Source organism: Bacillus rossius, chromosome 12 (assembly GCF_032445375.1).
Source record: "Bacillus rossius redtenbacheri isolate Brsri chromosome 12, Brsri_v3, whole genome shotgun sequence".
Classification (NCBI taxonomy): Eukaryota; Metazoa; Arthropoda; class Insecta; order Phasmatodea; family Bacillidae; genus Bacillus; species Bacillus rossius.
This window is the reverse complement of record NC_086339.1, coordinates 1096765-1118017: the sequence shown is the minus strand read 5'-3', so window position 1 is coordinate 1118017 and position 21253 is coordinate 1096765. Positions and strand designations below refer to the sequence as shown.

General features: G+C 39.9%; 2 protein-coding genes across 6 annotated transcripts in view; both read left to right on the top strand.

Moving 5' to 3' along the window:
• The first annotated feature begins 307 nt into the window (after window positions 1-307).
• LOC134537333 (receptor-type tyrosine-protein phosphatase delta-like) lies at window positions 308-16314 on the top strand. Of its 4 annotated transcripts, none has more exons than XM_063377654.1 (8): window positions 308-417; window positions 1252-1339; window positions 2871-3158; window positions 4380-4593; window positions 5944-6053; window positions 11257-11556; window positions 12881-13177; window positions 14910-16314. In XM_063377654.1, the coding sequence occupies exons 2-8, from the start codon at window positions 1288-1290 to the stop codon at window positions 14996-14998; spliced, it is 1350 nt and encodes a 449-aa protein (XP_063233724.1). In that variant the 5' UTR covers window positions 308-417; window positions 1252-1287; the 3' UTR covers window positions 14999-16314. The 4 variants fall into 4 exon arrangements, with proteins under 4 accessions (XP_063233724.1, XP_063233727.1, XP_063233726.1 ...); XM_063377657.1 differs by having other exon boundaries at window positions 5971-6053; window positions 11257-11538; window positions 14910-16308; XM_063377656.1 differs by having other exon boundaries at window positions 5971-6053; window positions 14910-16308.
• A 1249-nt stretch (window positions 16315-17563) lies between these two features.
• Window positions 17564-21253, top strand: part of LOC134537324 (ras GTPase-activating protein raskol) — a 327338-nt gene continuing 323648 nt past the window's right edge. For both annotated transcript variants that reach the window (XM_063377629.1, XM_063377628.1), the window contains exon 1: window positions 17564-17916. In XM_063377629.1, coding sequence (XP_063233699.1) covers window positions 17847-17916 — 70 coding nt within the window. In that variant the 5' untranslated portion in view covers window positions 17564-17846. The remainder of the gene's footprint in view (window positions 17917-21253) is intronic.

The window sequence follows — 21253 nt, the reverse complement described above, 5'->3', positions numbered from 1 at the left end:
TGGCTGCTATGGCTCGGTGTTACATACGTTTGATATTCTATCTCAATATCTGGCTTGCTTATATTTTAATCATCGACTATACCATGCCCTTGGCAGATAAAATTTCCTGGGACCGGCGTTTACGCTTCAGGCCCCAGAACTCCCAAATATCGAACTGTGTAGTTGGGGCATCGCAGTGAGGAACCTGCAGGTTCCCGGAGAGGGGATTGGTCCGAGCCTCCGCACAAGCATGTCGGGGGCTGGGGGCAGCGACCACGCACCGGCGGGCGGCGATGAACGAGCGGGCAAGAGGAAGCGACCAGAAGCGGGTCGGCAGGAAGAGGAACCGCGAGCTGATAGTCGACTCTTGTCGCCGGAGCCGACCAGAGCTGTGCCGTTCTGCAGGAGAGCATGCGCCGCCTGCGAGCGCCGACGGAGGTAAGCGAATTCACGTGTTACCCGCCTCCTCCTCTTTCCGAAGTGGAAGAAAATAAATAAAACAAGGAGCAAGGCCCTGTAATTAGAGACAATGTTTTAACAAATTCTCACAAATTACTGTCCAAAAAATATTTTTTTATAAATCATGTTTTCTTTATTGTTGTATGTTCCCATTGACCTTCCGCCATAAAAAGTTTTGAATTTCGGAAAATTACATCCTCCCCCTCCCCCTCCCTGCAGAATCTTCCTCCGAAGGATTCCGAAATAATGTACCACTTATATTTTGAGCTGCATGTGCCAATGTTATGGTTGTTTTAGTTCTCCCTACTTTCGAAATCTTTATCATTTAAGTTAAGTATGTGTTATATGTTAATCGACTTCTCAGGTGCCTCAAGTGCTATGCATCCCGAAATTATGGATTAATTCGTTACTCTGCTGCATATAGTGTGTGCCATGTTCCTTGTCTCAAGTTCGACAGTTTCAAAAAGTAGAAACGGTGGCTCTCATTTCCCAACTCTCACTTGCACATCATGTGGTGTTTGTTTACAAACACCATCAATTCTCACGAAGTTGTTTACAAACACTGTTCGTACTACTTATGACAACTGTAAAATTCGAAACATGTTGCATGACACAAAATATGCCTTGAATATTTGCGAAGTATAAGCAGAATTTAACATCTCCCTAAAACAAACATTTGACTTTCTTTGTACTGCAACTAGAATGACATAAGTATACAATTATTTAGTTTGACCTGGGTCTTGCCAAGTTCGTGAAAGAACTTTAAGATATGTATCTATTATTTTGTTACTTAATTATAAAGCTTGATTTCAGTCGAATGTGCTGGTGACATCAGCATCTTGATCGACAATGCTCCGGTGGTTGATCGTGCTCCTCACAGCAACTTCTGCTCTCTGCTGTGGTGAGTAACGACATCAGAGACTAGAATCACAACATACTAGACCTTGCTTCCAGCAGAAAATTATTTATTTAAAATTATAATAGAGTGACTCATTGCTTCAGATAGTTAGCCATGTAAAGTCATTGGCATTTAGTAATAACTCAATTTTAGAGAATAGTTACAAATTTAATAATATTTTCAATATACTCTATTCTACAGTCTCAAAAATCTCTACTTTAAAGAAGGCAATTTATCAGTATTACATCATAAACTATTTTAATGCCCACAATACTGTTTAAACCAATATGGAATCTTTATGTTCCTAACTCTTCCAGTTAAAGATACTTCAAGAATCTCTACTTGGAAGAGGCAGATTATTTTGGCCTGATTACTCCAGATATGAGAAAGCACCTGCCATAATATATATTGTGATATGAGCTGAAACCTAATGAGCCACAGTTCGCTAACGCATCAAGCTTATGTGGTGAAGGTAATTGATTATATCCCAAAACCCTGGCATGACTCAAATGTATGAGTACCGAGTCGGTACCCAGTTTGTTTGGAGTCCACTATTATCTCGGAAGTTCCCATCGCATTAATCCTCAATGCATAGCTGTGTGACATAAAATTATATCAAAATGCACTTCCCTATGAAAATATCAAAACTGAGCCAAAGGTGAAACAACGTGTGACATGCAGTCATTTGCAGAACCAAGTTCCAGTGACTGTCACTTTAGTCGGGAAGCAATCCCGCAAGTACCTATAGTCCGGAGCGAATAGTAGCACGGCTCGAAGCAGCTCACCAGCCGCCGCTGTCAGTCATCAGCATCATTTGTCCATCGCTGTCAACAACTCATGAAACAAAGTTGAAAGCAGTGCATGTTTTCTTTCTGGGCAAACACTCCATGGTCTCCCAGCAGGGCACTAATTGAAATGATTATAACTATCATCACCATCATCATGGCAGCAATATAATCATCTATCATCATGGTCAGCATATACACCATCATTGTCATTGTCGATGCAGTTTTCAATTATCATTGTATATTCATCTTTATTCCAAAAATTACTTAAAGCACTCTAGGGAACCTATTTCGAAACTACATTTCTTACCTTCAACTCCATTTCTTACCCTCAACTTGAATTATTTCAGAAAGTTTATAAGTTCATATTTTATATTAATATTACCTTCTACTTGAATTGTTTCAGAAATTTTGTATTTTAATATAAAACCCATCTTCCCAATTCTCCACCTTCCTTTAGATAAAATTAAATTAAATGGTACAAACTTCCTAGCTAACTCTTATTAAACTTATTCATGTTTAGTTTCTTAGCTTACACAACTTACCAGCGCACACACAGGCCCGTGTGCCAAACCTATCCTACAAGACACGCATCCCCGCCATCGATTCAAATGATTCTTCACCAGTGTGGGATGCACCTGAATTACTATGCACTTAGCGAGTTATAGAAATTTCGGTTTCTGACCTCGCCCACGCTTACTGCCCCGGATGGCAATATGATGAATCGGCGGCGTTGCTCGTGTTCGCAGACCTGGAGCCAGTGCGGGACCTGAGAGTGTTCGCGACGACATCGTCTCAGATTCGCGTGAGATGGTCGCCACCGACCGCCGCGGCGCTGAGGTGCGCGCAGGGGTACAGGGTCTGCGCGACGGCGACGGCTCCAGGGGCGACCCCGCGCTGCGCCAGCCTCCGGAGCGCTCACCTCGGAGGGCACGTCGTGGCTGACCTGCCGCCCTGCGAGCAGCTCAACGTCAGCGTGGCGGTGCTGGGCGCGGCCGGGTCCATGTCTGCTCCCGCCTCCGTGATGGCGACCACGGGTGAGGCCACTGCAAGACGCGTTCCTAGGGACACCTGCATTTCGCGATTTCATTCCAAGGTATTTCACAAAACACTGTAGCTTTTTCTAAGAGTCATGGCAAATTGTGAGGGTGCAGCAGTACGGGGACCAAATTCTCATTGGCTCCGTCAAGAGCGGGACGAAACCTCTCCCCGACCTCAGCCAATAACCACAGGAGAAAAGCTCCAGTATTTTGTGAAATACCTTGACACGAAATGTATTCGCGAAATACAGGTGTCCTTACCCATTCCTAACACCCACACTCGAGGGATGGCAAACTGCACATTGCCCGTCTCTAGTGCCTGACACCATATAGAGCTTCACTGATCCACGTGATGCTCGCACATAGTGGATGAATAACTACCACTGGTGCATAGTATTCTAGTACTACATATCATATTAATGACAGTCCAACATGCCTTAGAAATTCACAGTTGTATGTAGGGTCGTATATCGCAAAATTGCAGTATACCTGCTGGTAACATTCCTATTGGCTTGCTTCCCTGGAAAAATTATTTCTCCTGTAAATTAAAACCATTATATGATTGTACATTGTTTCCATTATTTGTTACTTATTCTGTATATTCAGAAACATGTACAAATGTTGGATTGTTGGTCAATATTGTTAACCGTTTCGAATATATCGCAGGTACTCTCTCATGCAAGGCCCTGACTCTATATATCGGTAAGTTCTGAGTATGAAAGCAGTGGCTGGGTGCTAAAAGACATGTTTGGTTTATAAGACTTGACTGCAGAGTATCATGTGCATGTGGTCAGGGGCGCAACAACTAAATTTCCAAAGGGGGGGCAATATACCTTTTTATAAAGAATCATCGATCCCCCCTATTGAAGCGGGGGGTCCGGGATTTGTATTTCAAGGTGGAAAATGGTGCTATTTAAGCAGTTTTATTATCTAAAAATTGATTACACAGCACTTTCTTTGCCCCCGTTTGCCCCCACTTCAAGGTTTCAGAGGGAGGGCAAAATACCCTTGCCCCCCCCCCCCATGTTGTTGCGCCCCTGCATGTGGTGCCAGCCACTCGGAACTTCGCCGCATACATCCGCCACATCGGCATGCGAATACCAGAAAATGATGGGGGGGAAAAGAGTTACACGTCTTTGTCCTTCCCTGATCCCTGGTCTCACCAGAACGGGAGTGACAGTGACGTGTCTGTGTCTGCTCCTGGGCGCCGGCTTGCAGCCCCCGGGCCGGCGGCCGGCCTCGCCGTCTCCAGGGAGGGCGGCGCCAGGATCGTGGCCAGGTGGACGTATGACGTCACCGCGGCCGGCGCATGCGCGGAGATGTTCAACCTGAGCTGGTGCGCGGGGAGGGAGGCGTGCGGCGTCGCGCGTGTCCCAGTGTCCGCGCGCTCCTCCTACTCACAGCAGCTGTGGTTCGCCCAGTACTGCAGCAGGTCGGTCTGCTCGGCCCCTCAGCCATTTCAATATGTCTCATTTATATTTTTAGTTTTTTTTTTGACGTGACAACGTCTAATAAATCGATGAACGCCGGCTGCACGCACGAAAAAGTGTCCCATTACACTCACTGTCCCGTTACGCTCATTGTACGCTTGTGCCGCATCTATCATTTCATCAATGTTTTGTTATGACGTTGTCACGTTAAACTATAGTCCGTAAATCAACTTTACAGACAACCAATTTTTTTTTAATATGCAGGTGATGAGGAAAAAAGGGCATGGTGAAATTTTAATACGTGTTTGAATGAATTAATGGCAGAATTAATGGTTCAATGAGTAAACGAATCGTTGACACTGAGATCATTAGTGACTGATGAATGGAAAATTATATTTTTACTTTTTCAATTTTTTTTCTTTCAAAATTACCATCTCATCCCCCCTTCTTCCCCAATACCGAAAAAAAAAAAAAAATTCTGAATCCATCCCCGCTTGCAGCGGAGAGTTTGCATTTGGACTCTTGTGTCTGTGCCAACGCCAAGGCAAGCGAGGGTGTGAGGAACCCCCTCCCCCACCATCCGGTCATGCCACAAGTTCACGAGCTTCGAGTAAGTGCTCCTTTATGATCTTGGATGTTCCGTGGCCGTTAGTCTCAAGCATCGGTGCTAAACCCTACCAAATCAAAACTAATACGAGTAGACTACTATACAATGATCGCTCACAGCGATGGTGTTACGAAACTGTCTACGTACATATTCCAATAACGTCAGAGAGTTATGATATTGTGATCACATGTGCTGGTGCAGTAAGCTTCTGAAAGAGTTTTTTTTTATGGCAACGATAATTTTTATCATCCTACCATACGCAGCGTTTTGTTTACATGGTACTTAAGATGCAAAACGATTTTAGTGTTTTTTTTTTTAATTTTATTATTTATAAAGGTTTCAGGCTTTTTGTTTTTAACCGCGTGGAAAGCGAAGAGTTCGCCAACTTTTCGGTCGACATTGCATTTGCCATGTTCAAGGTAGGTACCCCTGAAGACAGCGACTGCAGTGTCGACGTAGCTAGCACTTGCACAGTTTTTTAGATTGTGCTGGGGGGGGGGGGGGAACTACACATAACTTAGAAACACAAACTTAGAACAGCCATAACTTATAAACCTCTAAAAAAAAACGCGTAACTTAGAACTGTCATAAGTTATAACGATCATAACTTAGAAACACGCAACGCAGAACCACACCACTTAGAAACGTCGTAACGTAGGCAGTGATAACTTAGAACTATCACAACTTAGAACTGTCATAACTTGGAAGAGTCTATCTTGTGTGTTTGTACCCCTGTGCTGGGTAGTCTCCGACGCTGTTGGCACCCCTGCAGGTACTCCGTGAGCCTGGCGGCGCTGGACGGCGAGCTGCGCAGCTCCGGCGCGCTGGTGGCCAGCCTGGACGAGCTGCTGATTGGTGGGTGCCCCTGCGGCCCCGCCTGCACCAGGTCCAGGGGACACCGGCCAGGGTCCGCTCGCCCGGGAGACGCGACTGTCCCGAGCCTCCAACCATGATTTACCGTCATTTGTGTTCGTTACGGTTAGGTAAACAACGGAAATAATTATTGCTTTGAAAGGCAATGATCTTTGCAGAAGTAAAAAAAAAAAAAAACTAATAGTCGGTCATGGGGACTGTCGACAGAAGTGAAAACTTAAAATTTGGTTTTTAAATGCGTAATATGAAATCATTTCTACGTCAAATGTACGCAAGAAAATGATTCTGGTATTATATCACTAGCATGTCGGTGACGCAAACCCATAAGTTTTGCCCCTACCAATAATAGATTTTAAAACTAGAAGTAATGAAGTTTTTTCATTGAAAGAATAAAAAATTATTAACTTAAATCTACAAATAATTAACATTATCTCTAATAAATCAATAACCTGACATTTGAAGAAAATCACATCGTAAATAAATAAACAAAAGAAAAACATAACCTCAACTTAACTACCTACTAAAAAATATCCAATACTCGCAATATGTGCCACACAATAACGTTAAAATTTCGTTGGAAAATAAAGATAAAATTAAAAACTTGTATCTTTAAAAATAGAATAAATTAAGTTTTATCCTTGAAATATAAAAAAATTAACACGTCACGTGACCATGTCGATGACGACTTACACGAATTTACTCCCTATCCAAACCTTCCTATAGAAGTTTTCACTTCAAAAAAGACTCTTGAAAATTTTTATTCCCTGGATGACAGCTCCAGCGAGTCGTATGGTCGAATTTACCTGAGATTATACAGTAAATGTCAAAATCAACTTCTCTCTCTCTACAGTAGTTAGTATTGAGGTATTGTTTAGGTACATATATGTTTGCCACTGGTGTTCAGTCGTGGTACACATCTCAGCTTCTGATGGATTCCGCTGGGCGAATGTAGACGCCAGCACTTCCGTTCGCCACAGAAACTCTATTAAATAGAATAAATACACCCTGGGATCGTTTGCATATTTTTTTAGTATTTTCAGTGCACAATTATTTTTAAGTTGTTTCATTACCTGTGTCCCGCGGTGATGTGAAGCTTGCAGGTGTGGCAAGCCTGCGACTACTCCCCGCGCCCCTCTGCGTCGGTGCCAGACGGCTCTGAGGGCAGTAGTCCCGGGTCACTGGTCTCTCTGCTCGGAGAGGGGGGGGGGGGGCCGTGAAATCCACCAGGGAGTCGGTATCCTTGGACTACTAGTGGTATTACAATATGTCGAGTGCAGGGGCGCGAATCTGTGTCGCTGCGATTGGAAGTAGTATTATTCCCATTTTTTTGGCATAAATGCATGCAATCAGCAGAAAACTATTATACGTACAGCAGAAAGTTTTCCATAAAACATATTTTTTTATGTTTACGTTGATCAACCCCGCGTCAAAGTCACGTTTTTTTTTTTTTTTTTTTTTTTGAAAGCGCAGGAGGTCCTCAGTGAAGGTCATTACTCGCTCCCTTCCCCGCGGGATTCACGCCCATGGTTGAGTGAAGTAATATTTTTAAGAAATTAGAATGTGTCTCTCGGTGATTTTCTGCAATTAATATCAGTTATGTCTGGAGAAAAAAAAAAAACGTTATTTATTACTGGCCATGAACGTTTAACGAAATTAATAAAATAAAACATACCAATGTAATTGTACAGAATATGAAATCTCAAATGATTCGTGAGCTTAATTTCTTCCGGCTGCCTGCTTGCTAACCAAGGAGAAATAAAATAGGTATCGGTCCGAAATCACAAACACATTCGCGTTCAACGGTGATAGCTGGGGTATCTGTGGCCGCGCGATTACCTGCGGGGTTTCACTCCGCGTCTGAGCGGCGCGGAAACGGAAGCACGCCCCATGTTTCCCTGCGGCCACGATACTCGCTCGCGATTGGCTCGCCGCCGGCGGTGTCGCCTCCCCCCTCCCCCCCCCCCAAACACCATCACGAGGCCTCGCAGACTCCGGTGTCGCTGCTCAGTCGCCAGCTTCCACAGTCGGGTACCGAGGCGGACGTTGCCATTGGCGCGGCGTGGCATGACGTCACTGCCATGCATGACCGAAGGCTCATTTGACAGTGAATACTGACATAATTACTCTGGGCAAGACGTTTGTAAAAATCTTGGGCTTTGTTATTGCACAGAGCAGCCTCCTAATGGATCCCGATAAGATTGCACCCATTGTAAGTTTCCCGAGACCATTAAATTTTGAAAGGAGTCAAACCATTTATTGGAATGCTAGGTTACTTTTCTAGATTTGTTTCAGACTTTGCCTCTATGAGTGCGCCCTTGAATTCCCTCCGTAAGAAGAATGTGTGGGGCGAGGAGCAGGAAAGAGCCTTTCAGGCTTTCAAATCCCTTATGGCCTCCCCCGCCTGTTCTCATTCTGCCTGATTTCGATAGGCGGTTCGCCCTTCAGGTTGACGCATCGTCTATTGCGTTAGGCGCCATCCTGGGTCACCTCGAGAATGGCAAACTTAGGCCTATTGCTCTTGCGAGTCGGAGTCCGAGCGGCGGCTAGGAGTCTATGAAACAACATTACGGGTGTCTTTCATCTAAATTAAACATAACAGAACTGAGCATTGCATTAAAAATAATAAACACAAAATTGTCTACCTTAACTACTTCTTGGTTTTGGACTGAAGCCGTGTCCACGGACATCAGGGGTTTACCGACGTTTCGGCATGCCATGTTGCAACCATCTTCAAGCGCGATTAACGAACGAAGGCCTGGTGTTCTGAAGGAATATTTATATAGGCCGGTGCTCAGTCTATCCAATTTTATGGTATCTGCAACTATCTCTTCTCTGTATTGACACTTTATATCTTTATGGTAGGTTTCCTTGGCCAAGTGATTTGGCCGTGATGGCAGAAGCGTGATGGACGCGTGCGTTGGGCGCGAATGTTTTTCCAGCCAATCACGTTCGACACATCTGTGACGTAAGCGCGACGCAAATGGCGGACGGAACGTGGTTCTTATTAGAAATATTCTCCTTTCCGTCGGTCGTGGGAGCGACGTTGCTGCGAGGAGCGTCAGAAGTTTTGTTTTCGAAGTGTGTCCAGACTGGATTGGGAATACAAATTATTTTTCGTGTATGTTGACGCGGGTTTTGTCTACTAAATTTGTATGTGCGAGCTCTGAGATGTGTCCACGCGCAGTGAATGTTAAACTCGTCCTAAACATTTTTTTCCCTCGCGTTGTCAGACATGTCCGCTGCATCATCAGAATGTTTGAAACTCCCGCCGAGGCGATGGAGGTTTATGTGATTGGTGCTGTGGCACTTCCAAACAGAGCAGTGAGTTGCAAACGAAACAAGTTTCGATATAACAGTGGCTGTCACACGTTTGGTACGTCCGCTATGGCTATATATATATATATATATATATATATATATATATATATATATATATGTTGTTTATATTCTAACTTTACCTACCTAAAAGGGGACTACAGATGTGACTCTGTAAGGTGCATAACTTTAAAAACTAGGGCTATCAACATAAATAAAAATACGTAAACAAGTACTGGAAATAGAAAATTTTTGTGTGACGAGCGAATGGCGAATCTAGTAAAGTAGTAACAAACATATTATAATGGAAACACCAAGATGGTATTGAATTTATTATTGCTGTTTACATAAATTAGACCACTCCAGCACTTTATACAGTGAGTATGAAAAGGGGGCCAAGAATAAACAAACTGATCGCTGCCAATACGTCGGACACAACAAAACAAAAGTTCCAATATTAAAATTATGTTGAAATAAATGTCAAATTAAATTTATCTCAGGGTTGTCTTCCGGCTAAATCACGTCGTTAGGGCTCGAAATTCTATCGTTCAAGACTTCTGGACCTGCGGTCGTAAAGTCTTGTGTGTTATTTGAATGTAAACAAAAAAAATAAATACAAATTGGCCTTTAAGATTTATATATCAAAATGTAGCTGTTCCCAAATGATGAAAAATATTACTCTTACACCTTTTCACTCAGATGATTATTTCGGCCTTAATCGAAAAAGCGTCACCTGGAGCTATAACGTTTTTCAATGGTTACCTGGTGATGCGCAGGGTCCAATTTCAACCATTAATATTATCCTGTGTATTGTGCAGATCGGAGGAATTCTTACATCGGCGACTGCCGTGAAACGTCGCCGTAATTTTAACAATATTTTTAAGCCTCGCACACGGAGTTTTTGGATCACTTAACGCCTGACGACCAGAACTGTCGTCAGACCAAACGCACTTCCCAAGATGGGTCCAAAACGTTCTCCTCCCCGGCATGCTTAGCGCCGGTCCTTCAAACCAGGCGCCGCCGGCTCGGGCCAAACCCCGGCTTCCGTTGCGTCTGACGTACAAAATTCAAAGAAACGGCCGAAAGAAAAAGTTAATTAGGGTGGTTTTATCCAAAATAATCAGTTCTAAATTCATTAGAATAAATATAAAATGTCTTTGGTACATAAAACTGTTTTATAGTAAATGTAAACAAACACTTTAGTTTGTTATATCACACGTCTCGTTGCCAGGCGACGGTAAACGAAGAAAAAAAATAAGTAAACAAACCACACGACACGTGTCAGAACCTCTGTGATGAGGCCTATTATCACAATATAATTGTTTATATTTGTTTTCCTGCAGTTTGAAACCACGTGTTAACATTAACGCTATATTTTACTGTCGCGTCGTAGCCTTCCCTTCAAACTGTAGCGATATTTTGACGTGACAATGTCTAATAAATCGATGAACGCCGGCTGCACGCACGAAAAAGTGTCCCGTTATGCTGTGTCCTGTTACACTCATTGTACGCTGGCGCCGCATCTCTCTTCCACTCGACTGTTTATAAAGTGAAGTGAAAAGTTAATGTGGTTTTCATTGCTTATTATAACAACAATTTCGGCAATAAAGATTAATTATTCTTGCATTTTAAAAATCTGATTACTAGTATAATTTCAAATATTTATTCTTTTATTATTTAAATAAAAATAATTCAATTTTATTTATAAAGTATGCAATCATTTCATCAATGTTTTGTTATAACGTCACGTTAAACTATCGTCCGTAAACCGACTTTACAGACAACCAATTTTTTTAATTCCAGCATGAGTTTCTGCCGTATGTTTTACCCATCAGTTGCTGTGATGCCGTGTTCTCCGTGGTTGTCGCAGGAGGCCCAGAGAACCTGACGGTGCGGAACTGCTCGTCCAGCTCCATAGAGGTGGGGTGGGCCGTGCCGGAGCGCCAGGCGAGCTGCGAGTACCGCGTGTTGGTGGAGGTGTCCTTCAGCGAGGACCCGACCCTGAGGACCGCCAGGACCTCCCACCCCGCGGGCACCAGGAGCCTGGTCCTGGGAGGGCTGGCGCCGTGCAGGGAGCACCTCGTGACCGTGGAGCTCGGCACCACCTCGCGCAGCCGCAACAAGTCCACGCAGGCCTACACCTTGCCGCGAGGTGTGCGCGTCTGTCGAGGTCCAGTCACACCTCCTTAGCCGCGTCCAGCGATTCTTGGCAGGGGCTAAACTTATGGGTAGGGACCGGAAAAAATTCGCGGATTCAATGACCTCCAGGATGGACTCCAATATCCTCTACACACTCGGGCAAATGCCAACTGTTCACTGGCTGCTGACTTGTGGCCTGTGATTCGGCACATCTATGAGTGAGGGTCTCTAATTGGCCCTCAGTCCTCCAAGATTAACAGTGGACCAATGGCCGAAGCAGCACTAAGATATAATTATTTGAATTTTAGCACAACACGAAATGAACCCGCGAATTTTTCAGGTCTCTACTTATGGGTAGAGACCGGAAAAAATTCGCCGATTCATTTCGCGATAGGCTAAAATTCAAATACACATACCTCTAAGCTGCTTTTGTTATTGGCTAACTGTTTATCCGGACGACTCTGGGCCAATGGGAAAGACTCAACCAAAGAAGTATCGTATCACAGGGAGACCAGTTGAGACGACTCCAAGTCAGCAGCCAATGAACAGGCGTTATTTTCCCGAGTATACTGAGGACTGTGTAGTCTATCCTGAAGGTCATCGAAATCGCGAATTTTTCCTGTCCCTACTTATGGGTTCGCGTCACCGACATGCTATTGACGTGTTGCGCCAGACTGGCGAATCGCAGCGGCCTGTGTACATGTACACGCATATATACACTAATACATTGTATATACTAGACTAGACTGTATCATGTGCGTGTTGAACTTTTTTTTTTTTTTGGTTGAGTAAAAATCTTGTGAGTTCGCATCACCGACATGCTGTAGTAGCAGCGAGTGAAGTTAATTTGACAACGTGAATACATTACCTAGGTCTGACATCACTGGTAAGTCATAGCTAGGTAATGAATTGTTACGTAATTTTTACATACCACTGACATCTGTTGTGACTAAAAAATGATGTAAGGATAAATGATATCATGCTGACATCGTACTGATATAATTAATACCTATATATTAAAAAAAAAAACATTTCAAACATGTATATTTGATAGGGACCGGAAAAATTCGCGGGTTCAATGACCTGCAGGATGAACTCCATAGTTCTACGTACACTCGGACAAATGTCCACCCACTCATTGGCTGCTGTCTTGTGAGACGTCCCAACGTAGCAGCCTGTGATTCGATAAAGCTTTGCTGGGGTGTTTCTCATTGGCCCAGAGTCATTCAGGTGAGTTTTGAGCCAATGTCAGAGGCAGCACTGAGGTATGACTATTTATATTTTAGCCTATCGCGAAATGAATTCGCGAATTTTTCCAGTCTCTATGTATAATTGATGGTGAATGTAACTGACAGGACAGGAAGTGCTGAGCAACGCCAGCGTGGTGCACGTGACCTCCTCCTCCGTGGGCGTGGCGTGGTGCGTGACTCTGGCTGAGCGCGGCTGCATCAGGGGCGTGTCCGTGTGCTGGGTCAGCTCTGTCAGCTCGCTCAGCTCGCTCAGCTCGGACTGCCTGCTCGCGGCGGGCGACAGCCTCGAGCTGACAGGCCTGCAGCCTCGCACCAGCTACCAGCTCACCCTGCGAGCCCTCTTCGCCACCGGCCTGACCCTGCAGTCCCTCACGTTGGAAGCGACCACTGCGGCGGCATCAGGTGACCTACCAGCTACCACACACTTATACATAGCTAGGGACCGGAAACATTCGCTATTTATATGGCCTTCAGGATAGACTGCGCATTCCCCTGTACACTCGGGGGCAAGTAACGCAAGTTCATTGGCTGCCGACTTGTAAGTCGTCGCAGCTGGTTTGACTGTGATTCGATCCTTCTTTGGTTGAGGGTTTATGACTGGTTGAGATTCGTCCAGATGAACAGTGAACCAATAACAAAATCATCTACAAGGTATATGTATTTGAATTTTAGCCTATCGCCGAATGAATCTGCGAATTTTTCCGGTCCCTATACATAGGGGCATGCATTTTTCGCGAAATAATCTGGTTGGTCGTTAGACTGCAAAAAGGTATGCCCTCTCTAGCGATTGTTCGCTTGTGATTGGCGGCCGTCTGCGAGAGTTAGACATCGCCCTGTCTGACCGGGCCATTCAGGACGAGTTTGCTTCCGCACCGGACGGCTGTGATTGGTGCGCCGACAGTAGACACGCGCGTGGAATAAACCCAGCCAACCACGAGACACAGATAATGCTACAGGGTTTTAACACACAGCTGGTCGGAATATCTTTTCGCGAAGTATGCATGCCTCTACGGTTATACACCAAGAAGTTGAGATGTAATGATTAGAATAGGTATAATTTTTGTTTAAATATGTTACTATTTTTTTCCCCACGTGATAATGTGTTCTAGACTTTGTAAATACATTGAAAGGTCTCAGGAGAAAACGTTGAATCTAATTCCATGGTTTTGTTTAGTGATCAATAAAAAGAAAAAGAAAAAAAGAATATTATTATTTTTCAACTGGTAATGACGAACTTAAAGTTTTCTAAGGTTGCAAACAGTACATATAAATTAAATATTTTGGATGCTTGAATTTTAAAATTCTAATTTTTTTTTAGAAAACCTTACTCAGGTATGTTTTATGTCGCAATGAACATTGACCCTTGGCTTATTATAAAGGAAAAAATAAATTAAGAAATAGCATTAGCAAGTTTCCTTCTCTAAAAAAAAATATTTCGGTTGTAGTTTCAATATGGCGGTCATAGACTGATGTAACCCCGTACTTCAGAAGAACAAATTCAGAACGCATGTGCGGTTAGGAATAATCTAGAGGACCTAATGCGTGCGTATAATGGCTTTAAATAAGACGAAGGCATCCTTTCATAATTATGTCCTGTAAGGTTTGTTTCATAATGTTGAGATGTACAAGTTACAACATACATGGTCTTTAGTTGTTCAGAAAAAAAAAAACGTTTATGGTAATTTCAATTGTTAGTTTGTTAAATGTTGAAATTATTGGACGAGGAAATTTAAATCATTTATTGGTACACTAAGTAAACTAAAGGATATTTCATGTAAACTTATTGTCTTTCAAAAACACAAAACACTTAAAAGCATTAAAAAATATATATATATATAAGTGACATGATCTTTTTGCACTTTGAAAGGGAAGTTGTTACAGTTTGGGTCAGAAAATTTCACGTTTATTTTAATATCACTGAAACATAGAGTTTTTCAATGAGTTCTGGTTTTTTATTGATTTGTATTAATTTGTTTTTTGCCAAATATTTAAGTTCCACTATGCATTGTTTTTGTTAAAAATTATTCCTCTTTTAGTGATAACTTTGTCTTTTATTTTTTAATTTCTCAAGTCAAGTTGAACTTAAACGGTTGCATTAATCACTAAAATAATTTTGCTGGTTTTCTTGTTTCAGGCCAAAATTTCTTCTTCTGTAATGCGAACATCATTTTATTTATGAATCTTTTACTGTTTTTGTGCATTTTCAAGACAGGTATGTTATGACACTTTATGAACCTTGAATACATGACTTTCACGTAAAGTAAGTAATGTGCATCTTGCGACAGGCAGTGCTACTTGTGATGTTTGAATTTAGATTGTTAAAAAATTAAATTTTAACTACCTCAAGATAGAAGAAATACCTCATCTGATATAATTTAGTATATTTTTTCTATAGAAAGATATATTGTTAAGAGTATAATGTACTTTTTAAAACAAAATAGCAGGTAGGCTGTGCCATATACAACCAAATTCAATTGTAAAATCGTTACAAGGTAGTGGTGGATTTTGAAGTGTATTATATCTTTGCTTATGTTTTACTATCTCTCCCCTCCATCGTAATTGAAAAACAAAAAATGTCTTAGATGTAAAAAAATGAAGGTATTTATAAATATATATGCCACATCACACGTTATCTTTAAATTAGTTGATATGAAAATAAATATTTTGAAAGTGATGCTGGTTCAGGAGCGCTGAGAGTGAAAGGCAATGAAGCGCGCGCAGGTCGGAGTCTAGTGCGCATGCGCGTATCTGCTGCTCCCACGAGCCGAGTCGTCCCAGCTGCCGACCGCGTGTGGCGACATTAGCCCGTACGTATTTGCTTTCGTTAACATCGGGGGACATGCCCAGTCTATCAATGTGCCAAATAAAGCTTCGTGATTGTAAAAATATCCTGAAATACATTTAATAACTTTAATAGTGACAAAAGGAAATAACCAATACTTTAAAATAAGTTATCCCCACCCCTTAAAGCGTAATTTTGGAAATTCATGATGGAATTTTGCACACAAGACCAAATTTACTATTTACAACTGATTTTAAAAAAAAAGTGGAAAATAACTGTCTACTTGATATTTAGAAAAAAAATCATATCCCTATTTCCAACCCCTTAAAACATAATTTTAGTACTTCTTGATGAAATTTTACACACTTGTCAAAAACTACTGTGTACGTCTAATTTTGAGTGGAAGGAAGAACAGTGTCTACATGAGATTTTACCCCATCCCACATTCTTACTTTTATAAAAGAATTATGGTACTTCTTGATGAAATTTTTCATACTTGTAATTCTTAATACGACGAAAATAACTGCCACACTTGATTGCGGGGAAAAAAATCAGAGATACTACATCTAACAGTATTTTAAATTTCTGAAAGAAAAAAAAATTGTATTCGATGTACTCTAAAAAAGAAGCCACTTGATATTGCATTATTCCGGGTACTTCATCTTTTATGTATATATGAATGAAATTATCTCTATGTCCAATGTGCTGTAAAATATGTTTCTGTAACAGAAGTTATTAAATAAAATTTTGAAAATAATTTTTGTAACTATTAATTTGAAAATAGTTTATTGTATTAAATCAAAAAGAAGTATAACTTAGCTATAACGTGCGTTCATAAGTACAGTCACCTTTACTTTTAAAAAAAGTCCTATAGAAACATTTTATCCCGCATGACTTCATTCGCCATTATCTTATTGAAAACTTTGTCCCTAAAGTAATAACTGGACGAAGTATCCCAAGTCATCTTGAGTGACCTCGAAATTTTACCTCGACCTTGACCTTCAAATTTGGCTTTGTTTTAATGACTTCCGGTAGTGATGTTTACAGTATTTTTGATGTCACAACAAGTAATTACTATGCGAAAATGAAAAAATTTCAAACACAATTTTAATTACGTAACTAAAAACGGTACGGTGCCAGAAATATTTTTAGTAAAAATTTATTATTTCTTCGGAAAATCTCTGTACAATAATACATATAAAATTTTCCACATATAAATTTAATAAACAATATCATAGAATAACTTGATTAATTTTATTATCAGTTCACCAGTCAATCATTAAATTCAGAGACGATCTATTGAAATTAAATTGAAAAGAAAATTATGACGCTCTCAATTCAGAAACATAGAGCCAGCGAAGCTGGGAAAAAACTCTCTTCTATTTGAAAAGACTGTCGCGCCCGCAAATTTTTTTGTCGCGTTGACGAGACAGATTTGTCGAACGTCGAGGGTTATTCCCCCCCCCTCCCCCATTATATTAGTACTGACTTTATTTAACGAATGCTATGTATGCTGAACACTGATTTTACGTTGACCATATGTAATCAGAACAAAATAATAAAATATAATAAAAAAAACAAGAAAACTAACTCTACGAAATCGATAAGATTTATTTTATTTTATTTGAATGCAGGCGTAGTTTTACAACTGCAATAATGCGATGTGTTATTTTCTTACGAGCCAAGAACATCACAGTAAAGATAATTCATTGAAATTGAAAAAAAAAAAAAAGTTTCTAAATCGATTCGATAAAAACATTTTATTGGTTTATCCGTATAACAGTGCTAAAAGTAAAATAATTTGTTCAACGAGCAACAATGAAAAAATCAGCTGGAACTGGCTAGTAATACGAAAGAGCTCGGAGCGGCGCGGCGCCTCTGGCGGAGAATGCAGTAACTTCCTGGTGAAACTCTTTGGCGCGGCAGCGGCCGTTGCTTTCAGCATTCTCTGTAGCGAGCGCTAGTGCCGCCTGCTCCGTCTGTTTCGTGCGAGTAGGCGTCAGTTTTGAATTTGACAGTCGGTTGCCAGCAGCCGTGCTGGGAAAAGTGTGGTCTTCACAACGAAGATACCAATATTTATATTTCCCGCGCGTGGAAGCCGTGATCGTTCGTACAACTGGTATTTAATATTGTGTCAGCGAACGATAACGTGATAACGGACCGCGATGCGTTCGGGACGCCGTGAACTTTTCATATGCTGATTATAAATTACTTTTTTTTTTTTTTTGAATTGTTAGAAATGTGGTAAAAATTTTCACGAGTTATATTTGTGGAAAAGATAACTTCACAATGGGACGAAGAGTTATTACACCAAAACTTATATATCCTTGCCGTGTAGAAGGATGGCTGAATGTTTATGGTGAGTTGAAACACATTATGTGTCATTAACAACAAACTTTGTATAACAATAAACCTCGTACATTGTTGCTGATTTTCTACGTTACCTCATAACGATGTGATTTTTTATCCCAATAAACGATACTGAAATACATATTTCAACAAGCAATATGCATGCAGTTTTAAATAATCATGTCTTCCTAGAAAAATATAATTAACGTTTTTTTAGGAAATTCGAATTGCGTATGAATAACAAAATTTCGAATTTTTTTTAAAGAAACAAGTTATATGTATAATTGGCTTGAAGATTTTGTTTAGCGCTATTTTATTACAACACAGAAACACTTAATTTCTAGTAAATATGTTATAAATTATAAAGGTATATAGTGTAGTAATTTTTTGTGCTGTATTAGGTTGGACACATTTTATTTATTCAGAATCTTTAGATTTGAAGGGAAAATATCCAATTTTGTCCAAATATCTCAATGGATGTTATGACTACAAAAGGTTTTAAGATACATAAAACACTATTGCATAAAAAATAGAAAATATTAATATGTAATGTATTTGCCTGATATAATAAATCATTAACATAAATTTAATATTTGGTTCGCATTTCTTTGGATATATTAAAATTATTTACTGAAGTTACTGTATGTACTTAGTTATTTCTTTTTTCCTCTGTAAATTATGCCATCAAGTTCCAAAACTTGTAAAAAATAACATTTTCTTAAACGTAATTTGCTCATTTATGTATTATTCACGTAGTGAAACTAAAAGTTGACTCTTTATTTCAATATAAAAAAAATTCAAATGTACAGAAATATATGTTTTGAAATTGATTTAGAATTAACTAATTAGTAAGGTAACTAAACCCATGCTGAAAATATAAATAAAAAATGGTTGCTGGCTGATAAAAAAAACTAAGGCCCAATAAATAAATAAAATCATTTTTGTGTGTACTAAAATTTTCAAATTTGATTGATTGCTGAATGCTGACGAAAGTTTCTCACAAGTATTTAGTATTTCATGAGATATTAATCCCTGATAGTTTATGGAAACCTATTTACATAATATTATTCTGAATAACGAAACGTTAAGTAACAGAATAAATACTGACATGCTGTGCAGTGAACACAGTACTATTTTTTTTTTGTGAATATGAAAAGAAAACACGAGTTTAAACACAAAGGTTGGGAAGATGGTAGAATGCATTCTGTGCAGTAGCAGAAGAGATTCAAATCAATACACATTTCTGTGTTTTCGAGCGATCGCTTGATGGAGAATCGTGTAGACCAAGCGAGATGGCTAAATGGCTAAACACCGCATGGCTCCAGGATCTAAATCCGCCCGGCCATCTGGGTTTCGATCACGTGGTTTATCCGAGCCACTCCAGGCAAATGCTAGCCCGATTCCTTCCCCTGATGTCCTTGAATTTACTGTAATGTGGCCCGTAAATAATGACCTTGACGATATCTTAAACCACTCAGCTGAACATTTATGTAATATACTCAGAAAAAAATACCAAGATAAAAAGTGTGAACAGGTTCCTTATGTGCTACACGCCCATTCAGGTTTGGTTTCACCTTGTTTGGCGCATGCATACAAGCCAATAGGTCCACTGAATGGCACTTCGTGTGGGGGAAGAATATCGAAAGTCTTGAGCAGAGTAGAGCGAAACTAGATGTTAGTTTTCCGGGAAAGTATTTTCTGCAAAACCGGAAAAAATTTCAACTGATTATACTTTCAGAAAAAAACACAAATAAATTTTATCATTTGTTTTTACGTATACTAGTGATGTAAAGTAAAGAATATTGGCATATTTCTTTGACATTCGCATTCGCAAAATTCGTGCGAATAATTTGCGAAAATGAAAATCAGAAGAAAAAAGTTTTTCAAAAGTAAAATTAATATTTAATAAGACAGAAATGTGGATTTATTATCATAAAAGTTTTTATTTCTTAATTTTTTAACCTTTTTTTTCCTAAGGTAAACTTGCAATTTTATTTCTTATCAGCCTTTAAGCTTACTTTAACATTAGGTAATAGGTTATAAAGCTTTAGAATTAGTATTGTAAATACTCAGCTTTTCATTAGAAAACAAAAAAAAACATTTTAAACAAACAAAAAAACATTTTATTCTCTTAAACTTGTATCTGCTGCGGGAGACGCTATTGCGAGCGTCTGTCGTGCCAGCAGTTCGAACCAACCCAGGATTATAACTACATATTCGCACTCGCCTAAATACTTACATTCGTTACATCACTAAATACATACAGAACCAAATAAAACACACATTTTGTTTTTCTTTACAACGTAATGGCTCCCCTTATATTTGAGAGTTGGGTAGGACCCAAACTCAAATTACAAAAATTAATCTTTTATCATGGTTAATTCATTGAATGCAATTACTTTAGCATGAACGTTGTACGAAAATATATGACCTAAATGAATCGGGGAAAAAATTATATTATTTAATCTAGCATATATTTTATTAGTAACATGTTTGTACATTAAAGACGACACATCTTTCAAACACAAAAATTTTGCAGGTTAATGTTTATTTTTCTGAGTAACTCTGTTTTAGGATACTGATATTAATGCATAAGTGCGTCAGGAGCCGATCAAAATAAGGATATTTTGGTTAAATAAGTATTAAGAAAAAAATTTATTAAAATGGTACACTATTATAACTAATAAATTATATATATATATATATATAATAAAACAACACCAAAATATCCCGTTTTCAAGACGAAATTTCCCTAGAAATGAAACCATGAAATGTTGTCCTGTATATTATGAATGGAATGAGTGAAGGAGCGGCTGAGGTTTGACTGAATGACGTGGAGTAGCTGTGACTATTGTTCCGTGTTCCGTCGCTCCAGAGCCGGTGGTTAGCGAGGCGCTGCGACTTGTCGCACGCTCCCCCCCCACCCCCTCCTAGGCTGAGCGGGCGTGGGAACGCTTTGTAAGGCCCGCGTATGTTACGTAACCGGGTTTGCTACAGGTATTGAAAATACGAAGTCATGGAAATTAAATTGGTCAGGGAATATTTGGAAAAACCCACATATTCCTGTAATATAAGCCTATGTACGTATAAATTCAATGATTCAAGAACCGATATTTCTCTCCCCCCCCCCCCCCCTTTTGGTTTTTAAGATGTAATATATTTTTATAACATTAGGTTTATGGAATTTTGTTTTCATGAAAGAGCTCAAATACAAAAAAAAATATATTTTTATTTTTAATATTTCAATACTAATAAAATTTATACATGTGCTTTTAAAAAGTTATCTTTTAGTAATTGATATTGAATACTGATCAATATAAATTTAAACATTTATTTATTATGACTAT